This window comes from Metopolophium dirhodum, chromosome 3 (genome assembly GCF_019925205.1).
Source record: "Metopolophium dirhodum isolate CAU chromosome 3, ASM1992520v1, whole genome shotgun sequence".
Lineage (NCBI taxonomy): Eukaryota > Metazoa > Arthropoda > Insecta > Hemiptera > Aphididae > Metopolophium > Metopolophium dirhodum.
This window is the reverse complement of record NC_083562.1, coordinates 38848989-38866109: the sequence shown is the minus strand read 5'-3', so window position 1 is coordinate 38866109 and position 17121 is coordinate 38848989. Positions and strand designations below refer to the sequence as shown.

The window sequence follows — 17121 nt, the reverse complement described above, 5'->3', positions numbered from 1 at the left end:
AATATATAGGTGCCAAATATTATTGCCCTGGGTCGCCAATGAAAGTTGACACGTAATTGGGAGCAAAAAAATGTATGCTACCTATTACAATGATGTGTAGATTTTTTCTGGTCTGTGTACACGATAAGTAGTCGAAATAATGCTTCGATTTTCAACTTTCTTGTAGTGGTGCATTCGAGAGGTCAAAATTGAAAAATAATAGTAGTTTTCAAAAGCGTCGGGGAAAAAAAACTAAGGAAAATCGGGAATTTGTATGCATAATTTATTAGTTTTCGACAAAACCGGATGTTTTAATGTAGAATTTTCTGTATAATATGATAATATTTGCAAAATATTTTGACTTAATTATATATAAATATTTGCAATTTTAAATTTTTTTTCTGTTTTATAAAAAAATGTTGATGGATCTTAAAGCCTGTAAATTTAACACACGACTCCTCATGAAATTTTTTAATAGCAGTTTAATAATATTAAAGATTTTAGAAATTAAATAAATAATAATAAACATTATTGTAAGACCACAAGCTACCTCGCTCCGCTCAAAATCTAAAATTACACAATTATTGCCTACCTTACATTAAAAATTCAAGGATGAAGGCTAAGGTGTTAGCCGTTATGCACTCACCCATGATTGACAGTCCTGGTCAGATAGCATTAATGTTGCTTATGTAACATAACTCACTAAAATTTGGGGAATAGAAGAATGGACGTGCATACTTTTTATTAAGAAATAATACTTGGTTTAATATGTTATGTATATAATTTATTAATCACAAAATGTAACAAACAAAATAAAATAAAGTGAGTCAACAACCACAATATTAGGTACTTCTACATACAGTAAAATTTTAAAACTAGTCATTAGTCATTACTACTTGCTATTGCAAAATATAATACTATAAAAAAAAAATGAACAAAATAAACTTATTTAGATAAACTAATTAGATATAACATTTAAAATGTGTTTATTTAAGTTTTATCTTTTCAGGTACTCTTAAAATTGAAATATTATACATGCTTTTATAAAATACATTAAAATTAAATATTAATATTAGGTACATATATAACTTATACTTAGAACTACTAATATAGTGACAACTATGTCCGATGGTTATGAATTTTTAATTTTTTATAAATAATAGTGGAGAACTACTATACAGATATTATTCAAATACATTCATCAAATTAAAATTCATAAGATTTTGCATTAAAAGTTTCAGTGGTTTTTAAAAAATACTCAAGTCAATACTAATTGATATATTCATTTTTTTCAATCTTTAGGAACTTGTATAATCATTCTATTCGAAAAATTGCAAGGAAGACTTAAAAATCTTAGTTTGCACTGCCATATATAAATATATTAATAATAGTTAATAATACTACATGATCACAGCTACCATAATTGCCAAAAGATCAAATACTTAATGGTTAAATCTATTTTGTTGGTTTACATTATAATTAAACATAGCCCATAGGTATAATTTATATATAAATATATTATAATAATATTATATGCTTATAACTGTATTTTAGTTATGTGATTTAAAAACTTAAGAAAGTGTCAATGATTATGGCCTCACTTAAATAGCAACAATTATTTTTACATTTTGCGAAAGTACACAAACATAATGATAACTGCCTAAGACAATATCATTTGATAAGTGAGAGGTTAAACTTATATAATAAATGATACAGATAAAATTCAACGAAATAAAAACGTGATTAACTATACTATTCAGATATATACTAATTTATGTTGTTATTAAGTATTATGTGTCACTAGTTGAACTAACATAAATATGCAATAATGTTTGGTTAAAAAATTATTTACACGGTGCTCTATATGTTTGCCATTCTAAATTAAACTTGCCCACCTACTTTAAGACTTAGATACCTAACTATTTTAATACTTGATGGAAATAAGTAATTTAACTTTTAAAATACTTATCTACATTATTATCTTCGATTTTTAAAAAACACATTTTTTTTGTTCACTTTATGTAAACTAAGAATCAATATGATATATCATAATCGTGGCTTTCTAATCCATGAATAATTTTTCAAAAATATTAACTAGATATAAAGTTATACATTTGAAAAAAAAACATTAAAATGGTTACATACTCTGTATTTACTGTGGAGGGCATTAGTCATTATACATTCCAAGAGTGATAATAATAGTGTATAAACATAAAGTATTAAATATTTAATAACATGTTTTATATCACCGGTTTATAACAATTATATGTTTTTTTTTAAACAAATATTCAATTATTAACATCGTTTTTACTGTCATACATAGGCAGATGAGTAATTAATAGTTTTTCTTTAAAACTTAGAGTTATGAATAAATATTAAACCCATAATCCCAAAGAAAAAAGAATGGGTAAATTACACATAGCCAATGAATTATAAAGTATAGATCTACTCAGAATTTACATATTAGTTCTCTAACTCTTGAGTTTAGTGCCGGGATGCATGAACTACCACTTAACATTTACTGAATCAATAATGAGCTAATGGTCCCTTAAACATGATTCAGTGGCCCATGATTGGTACATTAAATTAATTAATTTTTCATACAAGCCAGCATAGGTGTTTTAAATTTACGGTCTAAAGTTTTTTTAAGTTATCAGATAAATATTATTATTCACAGTTAGGTATAATGTTTATTATTTTGTCAATAAAATTCAACTTTGTATTGAACTAAACAAGGTATACTCAATATTTAATGTAATAAAATGTAAATCACAGGCAAAACGTTTGATTCATAACAGAAATAAATAATATTAGTAAAAAGAAAACAATAATAATAAATAAAAAACTAAAATAATAGTAACAGAATACTTGTTCATTTTTGTTCGGAATAATACTATAATCACAGGCTAATTTTATCAATACTGTATAGTGTAATACTTTTGTCGGTAACTCATTAACAGCACTAAAATGACATTGATATCTTCAAAAATTTCCATAAGTACTTTGAGAACTCGTAAGATAAGTATCATAAGACATGTATGATATTAAATGGACATACAAACAAAGTGTGATTTTAAAAAGCTAATTTTCATAGAACTTAAAAAAAAATATTTTAATTTCAGGTGTTATACCTACATGTTTTAAATGAAAAATCATTAGCATAGGTAAATAATAAATTATTGCAGTAAAATTGTTAGTTGTTATTTCCTTGTATGACAAATGTGAATAAGTAAGCTACCTTTAAATTGACCCCATCAGTTTAATTCGTTTTCTTCAGTGTTTAGAAACTTATGTTTAAAGACGTTTATCAATAGCAGCAGCTTCTTGCATCCATTGTTCAATTTCATGTCTATACATTCGTCGCTGTAATACTTGACGATTTCTTGGTCGACTTCCCAGAAATGATATTTTACCCTAAATATTTTAAAATTATAAATACACACTACTAATTACTAAAGTTAGTATTTATATTAGTACTTACAACTCCAACAAACATATCTGATCGGTATTTTTGCAATGCTTGGAAATCTTTTACATAATTCATAACATCTTCCCACTTTAATTCAATTTCCTCGTGGAGTAATTTTTCCTCTACATTAAGTTTTATAGTTTATAATTAGCATTTTGTATTTATAATATCATCAAAAATAAAAATAATTATTACCATCTCGTTTTGTAGTTTGCTTTTTATATTGAATTCGGAACCTGAAAGCTTCAAGAACTGATGCAACCACTATAGTTAACACAACCATAGTGAAGAGATAGAATAATACAAAGTATGCTCGACTAGCAGCATGAACTTTTGTCGCATATCCATTCATCACAACAAACCAGTTATTGACAACCGTCAATTCGAATAATGTTACAAGACTGACAGCCAAATTGGGAAACGTGTTTAAATAATAATATCCAGATTTGTCAGGTGTGTATTTATAATAAGTTTCAATGTTTGTGCCACTATATTAAAACAAACAAAAAAATAAATAAATATATTTTATAAAATTAAACATTTAACTTATAATGTTAAAGTTATGTTAATTACTTGCAACAATTTCTCATATCATAACCAGCAAACAGTTCCATTCCAATTATGGCAAAAAAATAATACATGACGAGCATAACACATCCAGCAGATTTTATTAGAGGTGATAAAATTGCCATAGTACCAATAATGTCTCGATAGCGTTTCTTCAATTTGAAGAGTCGCAACAACTTAAGCGGTCTAAAAACGACTACATAGACAAAATCTGGAAATAGGCGTAGTGATATGACAGCAATCAAACCTCCCAAGGTCACAACAAAGTCATATAAATTCCAGCCGGATGAAAAATAACGTTCTAATCCCATGCCAAGTGTCTTCAACGCTACTTCTAGAGTGAAACCTACAATACAAGATTTTTTGAAAGAATAAAATCTGCTAAATGATTAATAATTAAACTATTTTAATACATGCTAAGAAGAAGCAAGTGTCCCATCCTGCACTAAATGCAAGTACTGAGGTTTGTAAGCTTGGATAAGATTGCATTCCTCGTTCAATCATTGCAATACCATTCAAAGTAGTTAAAACATCTAAAATTAAAATCACATATATAATAATAAGCTTAGAGATAATATAAAATATATCATTTTTTTTTACAAAATATATGATCAAAGTATGGCCACGAAATGATTGAGTTTGCAGTTTGACAAATTCTTTGTACTGCAGGGGATGCAGTGAAATACCAAGGTGTATCTATGGCTTGTGGTTGCCAAGTCATCATTACAGAGTCGTATATCCCATAAAATTCTTCAATGGTCAATGAACCTGTTCCACTTGTGTTCAAATATCTAAACATCACTAATAAATCTCGGTTTCCTGTGAATAAAACAATGATGATAAGCAAGTATCCAACAATTAAATAGTATTGATTTAATTTTACCTTTTTTGGGGGCATAATATCTCATTACTCCTTCAAACTGAGGAAATTCCATTTGGTTAGGATTTTCTTTAGTCAAAAGTAGTTTAAATGCATTTTTACATGCTTGACGTTTGTGCAAAAGTAATTTTCGGAACTTATCTCTTTCAATACTAGTGAAAGTTTCATAAACCACGGCCAACATCTAAAATAAATATAACATTTATAATTTAGCAGTTTAGTTTACTAATTATAATTATTTAAAGTTATTTACCAAATTCATTAGGAGATATAACACAATGCATAAGTACGAAATAAAGAAGAGAGAGTACCACTTGGATTTTGAATAAGCTGGCATCATGATATCTGGAAAACTAAAATATACCGGTGATATACTTCAGTTAAATATATATTATTAAAAAAAACCCTACTAACTTGGCTGTAGTTAACAAAACAAACATGTTGACAAAGCTATTAAACAAAGTGTCAAAATGGTTGTGTACATCTGTAGTACTTTTGAATAAATAATAGCCAAGCACGGAGTATACAGTAACAAAAAAAAATATCAACAACAACATATCAAATATTGGAGGTAATGATTGGAGTATTTGTCGAATAAAACGCCGAACACCACCCAGGTAATGAGTATCAACCAAAAAAATTGGTCGTAATGCTCTTGATACTCGAAAATGAGAGGTTTGACGTATCAACACTACAAATGCCTCAACAATCATTATTGTCAATGTTATGCACTAAAATAATATAAAAATAAATTAATAAATATAGCAGCTGTCGATAAGTAAAAAAATAATATCAAGTATTGAACTATTCATAACTGTTGAATTAGTTACACCTACTTTTAACATGGTTCGTTTATGTTTCAAAATTGTTAACCAACCCATCCATCTAAGTTTTAATGCTAAACCAAGACCAATCACTGCTAGGGCAAATAGTTCAATAATACTGTGTAGAGCAACTGGCATCTATGGTATAATAAATAATGAGAATAGTAATAATGAACATGTAGAATTATATTTTACTTCAAATGGCGGTGTAGCTGGATCCTCTGCAAATGCTAGAACAATTAAAACTAGAGATGTAGCCAAATCCATTCCATAGTACCAGTCATTGTGTACCAATAAGTAAGCTGGAAGCGCTTCAGGTTCATGTGGATGAGAATCAAATTTTTCATTATTTTCTCCTTCCTAATTAATTTTAGATTATTAAATATATGAACAGTCGAAAACTCTATCATTAAAATAGTTTACTTCTAGAAATATAGATGCTTCATGGTAGTTCATCTCCCAAAATTGATTTACATCTATTCTACGATCACCATCACTAAATATCACATCCAGGCGACCGTCAAAGTGATTTCTTAAATCTATATTTTCACCATCTTCATTAGGTATTGCTGAATCATTAATACTTAATGGTACGTCTCCATTGCGGTCTATGAAAATATATCATATTGTAATATAAACAATTAATACAAAAAAAGAAAAACTTACTAGGCGATTGGGCATGATATGAGTTCACAATAATATCGTCTTCAAATCTTGAGTAGTCTGTCATTTTGAAATTTTTTTTGATCGATTTATAGAGTAAGTTGAATGATTAAATAAAAACTATTAGTGGACCGTGGTATGGACCATCTTCGAAATTCATAATATGATGTATCTGCGGTGTATTTTATTTGTATCCAAGTGAACCTGACCCATTTTAAATGAGAAAATAATTTACACGTCTGACGTGCTGACGAATGCAACAAGCATATTATCTAAAACATAGATTTGCATAAATAAATAAAACGGTATGTTAATTAAGTAAAAATGTTCTGGTCCATCAAGTGTATTTTGTACGTTTTATGTGTACAACTGTGCACACTGCAGTACTGCAGGCGTCCGCTGCATAACAATACAGACGAGTTCCTGCCTAGTTACAAGTTGTCACTTAGTAAATGGTAATATATTTAAACACCTACTTATAATCAGTAAAACACCAGCCACCGAAGACGATCCGCGGTCGACATCTCGCGTTAACAGTAGTTAACAGTTGTTGTTAACACGTCGTCGTCTTATACCGTCTTGGTTTGTTTTCGAGAATATCAAAACAAAAAGTTGTAAATGTTATTGTTAACAAATATTTTGATAAGAGTAATCATGCGTAAAACAGAGCTTGCAGAGTTGGCGGTACGAAAACTACGGCCAATCACCGAAAGTGGATCTCATTGTTGTTATTACAATTGTTGTTTTAATTACGACAATTTTAATAATTGCCCTGACAAATTTGTTCGCCGCGGAGAAGGCAATATTCAATCGTTTCACACGCTTATGTACAGAACAATAGATATTTTCTACTATCGGACGTCCGACGATAGGCGGGAAACGAAATTACTCGCCACTGACATTGGCCACACTGTAAAGAAATAACCTCAATGCTTGTAACTTGTTCGCTAGCCAAATAACAATTCCTAACGCTGTCTCTTTTTTCCGAGTGTTCTGTTAACGTAGTGTTATACTTCCATCAAGTTTCCAGTAAAGTAAGTACCCATTTTTATCCGTTCTAATCTGTTCGATCTTAAAAGTTTTGCTAATTACGATGGTTTCGATTTGCGTCTTGTGAAAATGGGCATTTTGTAAAATATGAAAAAAAAATTTCCCCCGAAAAATCGACTTGCGCAACCGTTGTGTAAACTTAGGAATTGCTGTGATGCTGAACTACCGAATTTTTCATTAATATTCTGTTAATATTTAATGTATCTGTAGATTTGTGTGTAAATAAATTGAACGAACTTACACTTGTAATAAACATACATTAATTGTTAACCCGAGGTTTTCACTTCTTTAACTTCATTTTATATGAAGGAAAAACAAATCGAGATTCGCCGGTACAGTACTAATCTCATTTCGTTCTTCTGATTTGGACTATTGTGCCTCTTGGGTTGATTGGGTACCTTCCAGAATCAGTAAAAATGTAGTTTTTTTATGATAAATACCGAAATTTCATACGTACATAACATTATCATTTGATGTAGGTTAAACCATGTACTTTTAATTAAATTAATTACTTCATGATACTTATGTCTTGATATTAAAGTTTTTGGAGAACAACTATTAACTACCAAAGTATTAATTATTTAAACTCAATTTTGTGCCACGATAATTCCTATTATCATCAAAATAAATTTAAAATTGAACAAATAATGAGTAAACGATGTGTTCTTTATAGTAAGGATAGGTAGGTTTTGTTATCCTAAATTGAAATAATATTTCCATAAATAGTTATTGTGTGTTGATCAATTATTTTTATACAATTTTCCAAATCTAATTAATATGTATTAATTTTTTATATTTGTTTTAGATGGTTAAGGCTAAGGAAGCAGTTGCTAAGTCGGATTCTTCCGCTGCAAAAAAGAAGTTGAGGCCAAGCAAAGTTAAGAGCTTGGCCAAATTTGAAACCAAAAAGAAGGCTAGGGCAGCAGGTACCCTGAAGAAAAAGCCCAAACAAAATTTGTTGAGTGGTACCGCTACATGGAAAGTGGTTTACAAGAGTGGAACATGGCGTTTCGTTCACAGACCCACTGAAGCTAAGTTGATAGCTAAGGCTAAAGCGGAAGGAAAACCATTGAATGAAACTCCGGTAATTATTTTATTTGCTTTCATAACTATGGTTGAATTAATATTTATTTTATTCTATTTTTATAGAAAAAAAAAAAGTCCATAATTGTTAAGCCGATCAAGGGTGAGAAGAATGGTGAAACCCGTGAAGTACACACTGTCAAACGCAAGGCATATTACCCAACATTGAAAACGTAATTAAAAATATATTATCTTAGAATAATTTTAAGTTCAGATTTTTATGCCTAATTAATTTAAGTTTTGGGTAAGTCATTTGTAGATTAATACCTATTCAAAAATTTTTTTTCTCTGTTGGTAATACATTCAATGCCACTGATGTTTTACATATCACATCAAGTTTTCTATCTAATGCTGGTACTGTGCTTACTGTGTGTGTGCTCTTTTACTAAGACCCATTGATGCTGTAAACTTAACACATTTATTTCTATCATATTTCAACAGTGTTCTAGAAATGTGGCATTTATTAAAATGATTTAAGGTATTATACATAAACTTTAGTTATAAAAATATATAAAAATACATAAATTTATACATATAAAAAAATTAATGATATATATTCAACTCAATGAAATAATAAAATATAATTATATACATTTAAAAATATTGAACCAGAGTCGCAGGTTATACGCATTGAAGTATTCCTGTGCTAAAGAAAGTTCATAAATCATATTCATTTATATTTATGCACCTTTTTTATGTAAATTTATACAAAATGGACACAAATAAGTGATACATTTATTAATTTTAAGATAATTGGTGATATATATTCAACTCAATAAGATAATAAAATATAATTATATACATTTAAAAATATTGAACCAGAGTCGCAGGTTATACGCATTGAAGTATTCCTGTGCTAAAGAAAGTTCATAAAACATATTCGTTTATATTTATGCACCTTTTATATGTAAATGTATACAAAATGGACACAAATAAGTGATACATTAATTAATCCTAATTTTGTAGATGTATTAAAATTGTTGAGATGTGTGCAGGAACAAAAGATTATAATTTTCACTAAAAAATTGAACCAGAGTCGCAGGTTATACGCATTGAAGTATTCCTGTGCTAAAGAAAGTTCATAAATCATATTCATTTATATTTATGCACCTTTTTTATGTAAATGTATACAAAATGGACACAAATAAGTGATACATTTATTAATTTTAAGATAATTAGTGATATATATTCAACTCAATAAGATAATAAAATATAATTATATACATTTAAAAATATTGAACCAGAGTCGCAGGTTATACGCATTGAAGTATTCCTGTGCTAAAGAAAGTTCATAAAACATATTCGTTTATATTTATGCACCTTTTATATGTAAATGTATACAAAATGGACACAAATAAGTGATACATTAATTAATCCTAATTTTGTAGATGTATTAAAATTGTTAAGATGTGTGCAGGAACAAAAGATTATAATTTTCACTAAAAAATTGAACCAGAGTCGCAGGTTATACGCATTGAAGTATTCCTGTGCTAAAGAAAGTTCATAAATCATATTCGTTTATATTTATGCACCTTTTATATGTAAATGTATACAAAATGGACACAAATAAGTGATACATTTATTTTTTATTATTTTTATTAGAAATAAACAATCTATACAATAAGCTTATATGCTAAGAGAAAAACAGGCCGTGAAAATTTGATTAATAAGCCGCCCACTGGCAACACTTAGCATGAATTAAAATACATTTATTAATTTTGAATTTGATTTATTACTTTCTTAAGACTTAATTTTATAAAGTTAAAGCAAAGTTGTGAATTGAGAGTATGAAGTATTCATGTGATACAAAATAAAAATTTAGTTAATTATAGACTTACTGATAATAGATAAACTGAGCTTATATTTATGTGTAATGTGTAATTTATTCATGTTCATATGGTTAAAAATATTCTTATGTTTACAGACCGAAAAAACATAAGTCTCGTGGTTTCTTCAAGGACCATAAGCGCAATACCCGTCCATCGTTGACCCCCGGAACAATTGTAATTTTGTTGACTGGTGTTCACAAGGGTAAACGCGCAGTCTTGTTGAAAACACTTGATACTGGTTTACTTTTGATCACTGGACCATTTATTTTGAATGCCATCCCAATGAGACGTGTACACCAGGGTCATGTTATTGCCACCAAGACAAAGTTGGATATTTCCAGTGTTAAGATCCCTGAAGAAGTTGATGACAAGTACTTCAAGCGTACTTTATTGAAGAAGAAGCCCAAGAAGAATGATAGTAAAAGCTTATTCGTTCAAAAGCCCAAGGTATTTAGTTGAATTCTATATTGATAAACTTCAATATTACTTAAAATTTTTTAATTTTTAGACCTACCGACCAAGTGAAAAAAGGAAGTCTGATCAAAAGACAGTAGATGCACAGGTATTGAGCGTCCTCAAGCAACACAAAGACAAGAAATCTCTTTTCTTGTACCTTTCATCTATGTTTGGCTTAAGGAGTAATCAATACCCACACAGAATGCAATTTTAAATTTACTGTTTGTATTGGTTGTTTCTTTCTTTATGAATACATGAATATACTACTACATGTATTTTTATATCTTTTTATTTTTGCTTTGTGCGGACCTGAACATTCCTTACCAAGATTAATATATATCTTATCCTTTAGGCTTTAAATGATTGCCATGCGTATCCATTAGCGTTAATATACTGTTTTTATAAATATTTCCTGTATGCAATCTCAAAATAGTAAATAATACAATTATATCGTATAGTACTATATTATATTTAATGATAACAGATAAGACAGATTACTGGTTTGTTCTGTGACAATACCAACATGACATTACGCTACATTGTGTCTTAATCAGTGCCAAAATCCTACAAATGTATTGAAAAATAAATAATATGAAGAATGAATTAAATGGTTCACGTCTTGTTGCGATAGACCGAATATTTTTCCTAGGGTCTTCATAGCTTTAAATATATTTGTTGCTATACCTATTAAAAGATGCACCAGTAAAAGATCCTTTTCGGAACTAAATATTGTTAAAATAAAAATTGCAAATTACTAGGGGTTAAGAAAGATTAGATGGACCTACTCCTATGTATGGTTATTTGAACAGGATCAAGCGTAATAAATTATAATATAGTATTTATTATGAAAAAGTTATAGAAGTTTCTAAAATATTAAACCCACCGTCAAAAGAATATTAGTCAAATGATATTTTTTTTCATTATTTTTTGAATAAATTATTATTGTTAATAAGTACTTATTGAAAACTGTTGTGGTATTGGTATGTTTAGACTAAATGTCCATATAGATCAATTTACTATGGTTTAATAAAACTACAGTACTACATCGGACTACATCCATGGGGTAGGTGGAGTACAGATGCCTAGAGCTTTTCAGCTACGGTATTTGCCTCCCCTGTCAAAAAGACCTGCGTACACTTATGTGCGTATATAATCTGTTATACTTAGAACATTTTTGCATTTAAGAGAGATTAATTATTATTTAAGGCATTTGCCTTTACTTATTGCAAACCTTATATAATATATTATCAAAGTGGCATTGCCATAAAAGTGGCTGTAATAATTGTATGAGGTAGACTTAAATATTATATCTCTGTATATTATAATATCGCACCTTCAGAACAAGACTGCCACAACTCAAAATTCGTCAATTTTGTGTTATGACTACTTTCAAATAAAGAAAAAATAGCTCTATACAATGCAAGAACGCCACATTTAATATCATTTTTCATTTAGCCACTAAAAATGTGTCAGTATTGAATTATTAAATTTTTAGTCAATTTTCAAAGCAAGAGAGCCTTTATAGCTTTATAGCAGTTTACTTATTTTAATTAATCCAATAAATCACTGAAGTCAACATTTAAGACCACCCTAACTATATAATTATCGTGTGATATGTTGAGTGCAAAACGGCAATATTAAGAGTTGTGGCTGTATTGCATTTTATAATTTGTTATATACAGGCTCGGACTGGCCCGGACCGCTGATCAGCGATTGCTGACTGGGCCCTTGGCTTGTCGATTTATTATTTTATTATTTTATTATATTTTTGTTTTAGATCTCATAATATTTTAAGAAATACAAATGCAAAAGGGATCAAAAAATATTTTTACTATTTTTAAATAATTGTAAATAATATTACTATATAATATAGTAGCTGGTAACATATTACTATGTAGGTATAATAATATGGTATAAGAGTAGGTACATAAAACCAGTACAATTTCTACTTCCCAATGGACAGTATTATTATTTACTATTTAGGTACTATTAATAAATTTGTCATTGGTTGGCCGCCTGCAAGCTGCGATACGGTCAGAATTGAATTAGTATAATAATAGTAATTATCTTAGTAGAATAAATGGTTCAATTTCTGGAAATTCTGAACACTTTTATTACAGAAAACAAAATAAACGTATTGGGAAGACGGATTAACATTGGGAGCGCTGTCGACGCCTATCGTACTGATGGTTAGGCGGGTTTCCCCCTACGTCGAGTCGGGAGATTGTATGTATTTTCCCGACATTTCGCATATATTTTCCTTTAAGTGAAGTGTATTTGAATGTAATTGATAATATTAGAAGAACTGTACTTAGCAACGTATACAGCTAGCTGTAAAAGCGTATAAAGTTTCGATACCAAAATTCATTTATTATAAAAAGTAAAATACCTAACCCAATAAAACTATATCCATACACCCCGAATCGGAAGGTACAAATTGTTTCCACCAGAGCGCGTTTTGTTGATCTGTTTCCCCAGTATTGCTTGTCTACAGTATATTTGGGTGATTAATGCTAAAATTACCAATATCGTTGCGTCGAAATATTATTTTGTCAGTATAAGGCGGTATAACACGATTAGTAATTAGTTATTGGATGCGTATCATAATAATTTATAATAATTGAAGCCAGTGTTTACATTTTATTTTACTAAATTGTGATTTATTTTTATGTTAATTGTTTTATGTTTATTTATTATTTATTAATTTGATATAATATTGTAATGCATAAAAGAAAATATCAGTGTGGTGCTGATAAAAGGAAAGCAAAACAAAAAGAAGAATTAAAAAAATATGCGAATGACCAACGGCAAAAAAAACTTTGTTTCATTCCACAAACGGAAGGTAAGACCACTTTTAATACTCAGTAATGTGTCCTCTGTGGGGGGGATACTCCAATATTCCTTTTTGTACATGGAAATGTCCTTGGTTTGCTAAACACCGAAGTCAAAAGTCATAAATTGGAACAAATCTAAGGCACATGCAAATAATTGACGGAAATTAATTTTATCTTGTTCGTTGATTTTACTAGGGAGATAGCCCAATTGGTGAAAAAATTAGTAATTTAATAACTGGACTAAATGTTACTAATTCTAAAAATGTCCAGGAACAAATGCAGTTTAGCTCCCAAGCGATTTTTCGGAATTTTTTTTTCCCAATGTGTGTTTTTGCATTCTCAATTTGATGGTACTTTCAAAAAAAACCAGTCGAACTTATTTTAGAAGTTATGGTCAAAAAACTTCAAAATGTTAAATTTTTTCAAAAATCGTGTTTTTGAATTTAAAATACAAAACATTCAAGTTTTTAGAATTTTTTTTTTTTAGAAATGTTTGTATTTATATTCTTTACATTTTGGTGGAATCAGAATTTGCCTATCGTTCTTACTTTTTATGTTATTGTTAATAAACCACATAAAACTGAATTATAAAGTTATTTCAAACATTTTCATATTTGAGAAACTGAAAATTGATTTTTTTGACTTTTTTTTCCATTTGATGAGTAATAACAAAAATAAGTTTTTGGTGAAATCAGAACTAACTTATATTTTTTGGTTTGGAAGAAATTGGTTAACACGTTGAGCTCCGCTAGTGTTTTCGGTGCAGAGCCCGCGTTGTCGCGCCAAAATTAAGTACGGTCGACAAAGGCTACCGAGCTACGTTACCGATGTCGAACACCCAGTGGCGTAACTGGATAAAAATCTAGGGGGGGGGGCAATATAATTTATTCACCATAATCAAAACCCTGACCCCCACCCTGATTTAGTCTTAAAACTCATGTTATGGTTTAGAAACAAACTGTAGGTAGCAGGTACCCATATTGTTAAATATTATTAGTACCTAGAGAGGTCATTAATAAAAGGTGCTATAATTAGGGTTCTAAATTTGAAATATTTCAAAATTGAAAATTCCACTGTTCTTGAAATATTTCAATGAAATTATGAAAAATATTTTTCTTCTTTTAAACGTGTTCGGTTATAGACGATTAGACACAATAAATTGATTACACACTTAGAATTAAAGAAAAATATATTATTTTTGTTGATTTATTATTTCATATTTGTATATTCTATATTTTATAGTGCTGAAAAATATTCCAGGCATTATTTTGAGAATAAAAACATTTTTTTACATGAGTTTTAAAATATTGTTGTATATCAGCGATCCAAAAGATAATGGTTTGAAATAAAGTTGAAGTCAATTCCAACAATAAATGAAATAATAGTGTATTTTCAGTAATTATTTATTATAAAGTGTACAAAAGTCGTATAATATGTGTGACTGGGTGATGTGAAGGTGCTCTGGGCTCATTATTTAATACTTAGATCATATAGTTTGTTAAACAACTTATAAATTATATGTAAATATGTTACATATTTTTTTTGTTTCATACAATAAACCAACTTTTAAAAATATTCACTTAGAAGTTGACGACTATATACTTTTAGGTATAATAAGAATTTTATTTTTATTTTTATCAAAGTGAAATATTTCAAGAAAGTAAATTTTATGAAATTTTAAAACCCTAGCTATAAGTAAATAAATATAAACGCCACTGCGAATACCCGTTGACATTGGTATTGAACGTGTTAAAAATAATAAGCAATAAAAAATCAAAATGCACAGATTTAGATAATGTATATTATTATATTATATCAGTATCGTCGTCATCAGAAACGTCGTTAATGTATTTATGTGGCTCGTATAAATTACCGGCTAAACGAAAAAATTCAATAACAGGATCTAGATTTAATAGACGGTGAAAACACAGTCCACGGCAGTATGTTGAGCAATTCCTAACTCCTCGGAAAGGAACGATAAAGATACACTTTTTGTCCATAAATACGTAAAACTAACAATTTTGTACAATGATAAATGGGACTTGTGGAAAAATATATCTTCCCTTATGGATCGATAAACATCACATTTTACCTTTGGAAAAATACAATTCATTAAACAAAATTGATTTTTTAAGGAGGCCAAAAGTAATTTTAAAAAAAATACTCCCAATTGTGGGGGGGGGGGGGCATGGGTAAATTAATAGAACTATTACTTGTACCTACATTTTGATTTTTTGTTGCTTAATATTTTAATCTATATCTTCCAAACTAAAAAGTATGAGTTAGTTTTGATTCCACCAAAAACTTATTTATGTTACTCATCAAATGAAAAAAAAAGTCAAAAAAATCAATTTTGAGTTTCTCAAATATGCAAAGTTTGAAATAACTTTATAATTCAGTTTTATGTGGTTGATTAACAATAACAAAAAAAGTAAGAACGATAGGGAAATTCTGATTCCACCAAAATGTAAAGAATATAAATACAAACATTTCTAAAAAAAAATAATTCTAAAAACTTGAATGTTTTGTATTTTAAATTCAAAAACACGATTTTTGAAAAAATTTAACATTTTGAAGTTTTTTGACCATAATTTCTAAAATAAGTTCGACTGGCTTTTTTTGAAAGTACTATCAAATTGAGAATGCAAAAACACACATTGGGAAAAAAAAAATTCCAAAAAATCGCTTGGGAACTAAACTGCTTTGATAATTGTATTGATTTTAATTTAAAAGAAATACATTCTAAAGAAGTAAACATTCTCGTTTAGTTATTAAAAGGCTAATCGATATAATTTTGTACATGATATGTTTCATCAATCATGTAGTTTCAATAATATTTACTATGCTTATAAATTTGTGTTGACATTGCCATGTACTCAAGTGACATGTGAACGCACATTCTCAAAATTAAAAAATATTAAAAATAAACTAAGATCTTTAATTTCACAAGATATTATGGAAACATTATTACTGATTAATATTGAAAGAGATTTTACAGTTGATAAAGATATGGTTATCAATAATGTAGCTAAAAGTTCTACAAAACTAATTAGAATATTGTTTTAAAATAAGTTTATAATTATAACCAGTAATCCAAAATAATTGTTTGTATTGTATAATTATTAAATTTTGTTATAACTACTTATGTGATGTAGGTTGGATTTTTTATTAAAAAGAAGTATGACAAAATTTGACTTGTTTTTCTTCAAAATGATATAAAAAAATAAAATGTGTATTGAACTAAAATCTAAGGGATATAATATAATGTTATCTTGTTTGTTCTATTGTCAATTTATGTGAGATAGTAACTAGTTATGTATGGCTTAACATAAGTAGTTGGTAAGATTATTAAGTAGTAAAAAATAATTTTAACCAAAGCATTTTTGAATAGCTTCAAAACATTAATTTAATTAAAAGTCCAAAATATATGTATGTATACATTTATATATATATATTTAATTATATGGCGTATTAGTTCAACTTTTAT

At 28.4% G+C, this 17121-nt stretch overlaps 3 protein-coding genes across 4 annotated transcripts in view; 2 read left to right on the top strand and 1 right to left on the bottom strand.

Annotated features, from left to right (window-relative positions):
- Positions 1-741: 741 nt before the first annotated feature.
- LOC132940294 (two pore calcium channel protein 1-like) lies at positions 742-7011 on the bottom strand. 2 transcript variants are annotated; one of them, XM_061007805.1, is made up of 14 exons: positions 6859-7011; positions 6386-6654; positions 6143-6327; positions 5915-6079; positions 5732-5857; positions 5310-5626; positions 5149-5248; positions 4899-5079; positions 4616-4834; positions 4429-4548; positions 4022-4361; positions 3644-3936; positions 3461-3570; positions 742-3393 (listed from the first exon to the last, which is right to left on the bottom strand). In XM_061007805.1, exons 2-14 carry the CDS (start codon positions 6447-6449, stop codon positions 3274-3276), a joined length of 2340 nt encoding a protein of 779 aa, XP_060863788.1. In that variant the 5' UTR covers positions 6450-6654; positions 6859-7011; the 3' UTR covers positions 742-3273. The 2 variants fall into 2 exon arrangements, with proteins under 2 accessions (XP_060863788.1, XP_060863789.1); XM_061007806.1 differs by lacking the exon at positions 6859-7011 and having other exon boundaries at positions 6386-6848.
- Positions 7012-7267: 256 nt separating this feature from the next.
- Positions 7268-11081, top strand: LOC132940295 (large ribosomal subunit protein eL6). Its single transcript, XM_061007807.1, has 5 exons — positions 7268-7416; positions 8238-8516; positions 8582-8688; positions 10440-10791; positions 10853-11081. The coding sequence occupies exons 2-5, from the start codon at positions 8238-8240 to the stop codon at positions 11012-11014; spliced, it is 900 nt and encodes a 299-aa protein (XP_060863790.1). The 5' UTR covers positions 7268-7416; the 3' UTR covers positions 11015-11081.
- A 2272-nt stretch (positions 11082-13353) lies between these two features.
- The window catches only part of LOC132941043 (sushi, von Willebrand factor type A, EGF and pentraxin domain-containing protein 1), a 93655-nt gene continuing 89887 nt past the window's right edge, over positions 13354-17121 (top strand). The window contains exon 1 of the mRNA XM_061008890.1: positions 13354-13642. Within this exon, the coding sequence (XP_060864873.1) occupies positions 13522-13642 (121 nt within the window). The 5' untranslated portion in view covers positions 13354-13521. The remainder of the gene's footprint in view (positions 13643-17121) is intronic.